Source organism: Adiantum capillus-veneris, chromosome 21 (assembly GCF_014529385.1).
Source record: "Adiantum capillus-veneris isolate H3 chromosome 21, ASM1452938v2, whole genome shotgun sequence".
Lineage (NCBI taxonomy): Eukaryota > Viridiplantae > Streptophyta > Polypodiopsida > Polypodiales > Pteridaceae > Adiantum > Adiantum capillus-veneris.
Window position 1 is genome coordinate 103227748 of NC_140951.1, and position 3730 is coordinate 103231477.

Here is a 3730-nt window from a genome sequence, read left to right on the forward strand (position 1 = left end):
TATCGATCCATCAGACGCTGTTTGCGGCCAATATTGCTCCATACGATCCACATTTCTAAGGTCAACTCTGGCTCCCAAAGTATCTTTCTTGCCGGTCAGATGGTCCCACAGTAGATTACCCACATTCTTGAATATGTGCATTGGATCGAGCAAGTGATTGATCATGAGTCGGGGCCAGTATGGTAACTCGTACCATAGAGATAGTCTCTTCATCCCTGGAGGCAATCCGTCATCGCACATCTCCTTCTACTCTAACCATGCTTGTGTAGACATCCTTGGTGGCTCTCTTCCCAAAAAGCCGTCGCGTAACACATGATTCTCTGGAAGATACGCTTGATGACCTTCGTAGATTTGCTTCTTCAGTGAGGGTGCCATACGTGCATTCAGTCTAGGTCCACATGTGACACATGCTCTGTATCCGCTTGTTTGAAGCCCTGCATGTATACACATGATAATAGATCAACTATGGGAAAAAACAAGATTTACAGTGTCTGAGTGAGGAGTGTCAATAGATCACCTGAGCATTCTGTTAGCCCGGGATAGTCATGCATGGTCCACATTAGAATGCCTCTGATCAAAGCATTCCGTCGTCCTGTGTGTCGGCTCATATCCACCACCTCTATGCCAATCCACAATTGTTGTAGCTCTTCCAATAGTGGAAGAAGATACACATCCATATTCCCCACTTTATATCGCCCTGGCACAATCAAACTTAGCCATAGGTGCCCCTTCTTCTTAGTCAACCACGGGGGAATGTTGTAGTTGACGATGACAACGGGCCATACACTGTAAGATGTTGATCTTTGACCAAATGGATTTACGCCATCCATAGCCAGGCCTAAGCACAAATTTCGAGCTTCCCTGGCAAAATCCGACCATGTTCCATCTATATGTTTCCACGCTACGCAATCTGCAAGAATTCGTAGCACACCATCCGAAGATTTATTCTCCTCATGCCATGATGCTAGGGCGGCCATGGACTTACATTCGAAGAAATGCTTGATGCGAGGAAGCAGAGGGAAATGTTGCAAAACCTTTTGTGGAATTTTTGTCCCGTGGAGATCTACTCGATATCTTTCGGAATCACATTTCGGACACTTCTCCATGTCTATGTATTCCCCTCTGAAAAGAATGCAGTCATTAGGACAAGCGTGGATAGAATTGTAATCCATCCCCAAGTTTCGCAAAATCTTTCTTGCTTCATCTCAGGAATCTGGCATCACATTGTCAGCTGGTAGTATGTGCTCTTTCAGCAATCTACACAACATAAAAATATGATACAGTCGTGTAAAAATCTATCAGATCATTATACATTTAGAGTTTTATTAAAGTAAACTAATTGTAATAGATCACCTGAAAAGCGCTGTGACACTAGTGTCACTCCATCCAAACTTTGCCTGCATGTTGAGAAGAACCAGGAGTGCTTTCAATCTAGTCATACGTGCTCCATTATACAATGGCGTATCGGCTTCACTTTTCATATCATCATAGATAAGCCTTTCTAAATCCATGATCGTCTCGATCATTTCATCAATCTCGGGCGCAAACATTGCCTCGTTGGGAATGTGCTCTGCATGATCATCCCCCGAGCTGTCAGAGGCTACATCTTGTGGCCTCACATATGTTGCTTGACCAAAGCGCCTGCGAACACGTCTATTGGGTTGCAAGATTGCTGCTTGTTGGCCAGCGTCAGAGTCCGACGAGTTATAATTGGCAACAACTCGATCTATAATAGATGGATCGAACTCGCCAAATTCACGAACGTGCTCCAAAGAAACACGTCTTGTCCATCGCACAGCATGCTTGCATTGATTACAAGGACATAAGACCCTCGTTGAGAGATAGGTGTTTCGGTTGGACGGTCCCACATCCTCGTCGCTACTCATAATGAGGATAAAAAACTTATAACCTGGACAACAAATTTAATATTCTGTTGGCATTCTTCGTCTTATCTCTCTCTCTCTCTCTCTCTCTCTCTCTCTCTCTCTCTCTCTCTCTCTCTCTCTCTCTCTCTCTCTCTCTCTTTACCTCACATTCTCTAGTCATGTCCAATCCCTGCACACCTCGGTCTAGAGGTGCACGGAGATCAAAACCACCGGGTTATAATCTCATCTATATTGGTCAATACCTATATTTGTGGGTACAAGAAATCTACACACCCACGTCTACATGATACTGCATGTAGTGGACAAAACCCCTTTGCCTCTTCTGTAGCTGTAGCACTTCACAGCATCTTAACATCTTTTCATAGTAGATCTTTTCACTGTTCGTCTAACTCTAAACCCTAAACCGTAAGTAATTCTTGCGTGGACTCGATCTAACGTAAATAAGCGTAAATCTAAATAAACGTAAATCTAACTAAAAATAAACCTAAATCTAATTTAACGTAAGTCTACATCTAACCTAATCTTTAACGTCTTTTGGGATAGTTTCCTACGACGTTAAAACTCTCTTCTTCTTGTGTTTGTGTGTGTGTGTGTGTGGGTAAACCTAAATAAACCTAAGTCTAATCTAATATAACATAAATCTAAATCTAACGTAAATTATGTTATATTAAAAACAAAGAACTAAACTAACAGGGATTATAAGAACCTTAAAACTGATTTAACACATAATTTTTCACATAACTCGGCAAGAGTTGGCATTCTCATCACTAAAGATGTGAGAGTTAACTTCCGACGGTGACGCTGCCTCATCTCCATCCACATCTGACGACAGCAATTGGCCCTTTAGACCGTTCTTGCTCTTGTTACTAACTTTGAAGTTGCTGTTGAATGACTAGAGGTTGTCTAGATGGTCATTGTGTCGGGGATGTAGTGACTCTTGCCGCCCTGAAGATCCACCTTCTTCCCTATCTTCTGAAGACATTTCACCAGTACTTTTGGATCGACGGAGCCCACCATGAGTGAAGGCAGGAATACCCTATATTCCATTGAGGGCTTTCTTCACCCGCGTCATGCAGGCATCGCAGTCTATGGAGACCTAAATCTAATCTAATATAACGTAAATCTAAATCTAGCGTAAATAAACGTAAATCTAGTTAAAAATAAACCTAAATCTAATTTAATGTAAGTCTACATATAACCTAATCTTTAACGTCTTTTAAGATAGTTTTCTATGACGTTATAACTCTCTTCTTCTTGTGTGTGTGTGCGTGTGTGGATGTGTGTGCCAATAAAAAGAGATAAATGGTATAACCTTTCTATCACCCATGCCAAGTATGATAGATTGATTATGCCATTTCCCTCTTGAATAATAGGTCTTGAGTTCAACTCCTCGTCGGCTAGATCTTTAGTTCTTTTAATTTTAATTAGTTTCCTACGACGTTAAATTAGTTTCTCTCTCTTTCTCTCTCAATGTGTGTGCGTTTTTTTGGATCGTATGCATGTTTTCTCTCTTTTCCTCTCTCAATGTGTGCGTTTTTTGTTTATGCATGTTCTCTCTCTCTTTTCCTCTCTCAATGCGTGCATTTTTTGTTTATGCATGCTCTCTCTCTCTTTTTCTCTCTCAATGTGTGTGTGCATTCTTTGTTTATGTATGTGTGTGCGTTTTTGTTTTTTTTTTGTACTCTCTCTCTCTCTCTCTCTCTCTCTCTCTCTCTCTCTCTGATCTCTCTCTCAAAAACACTATGTGTGTGTGTGTATGTGTGTGTGAGAGAGAGAGAGAGGGAGAGAGAAAGAGGGGAAGGGAACATGAGAATGAGGAGAGGGAAGGAGCATACCTGGCTCTC

The 3730-nt window shown here is 41.6% G+C and overlaps 1 protein-coding gene across 1 annotated transcript; it reads right to left on the minus strand.

Moving 5' to 3' along the window:
* Nucleotides 1-246: 246 nt before the first annotated feature.
* On the minus strand, nucleotides 247-1172 carry LOC147431454 (uncharacterized). Its single transcript, XM_086494047.1, has 2 exons — nucleotides 518-1172; nucleotides 247-434 (listed from the first exon to the last, which is right to left on the minus strand). The coding sequence occupies exons 1-2, from the start codon at nucleotides 1170-1172 to the stop codon at nucleotides 247-249; spliced, it is 843 nt and encodes a 280-aa protein (XP_086350173.1).
* Between the last annotated feature and the right edge of the window lie 2558 nt (nucleotides 1173-3730).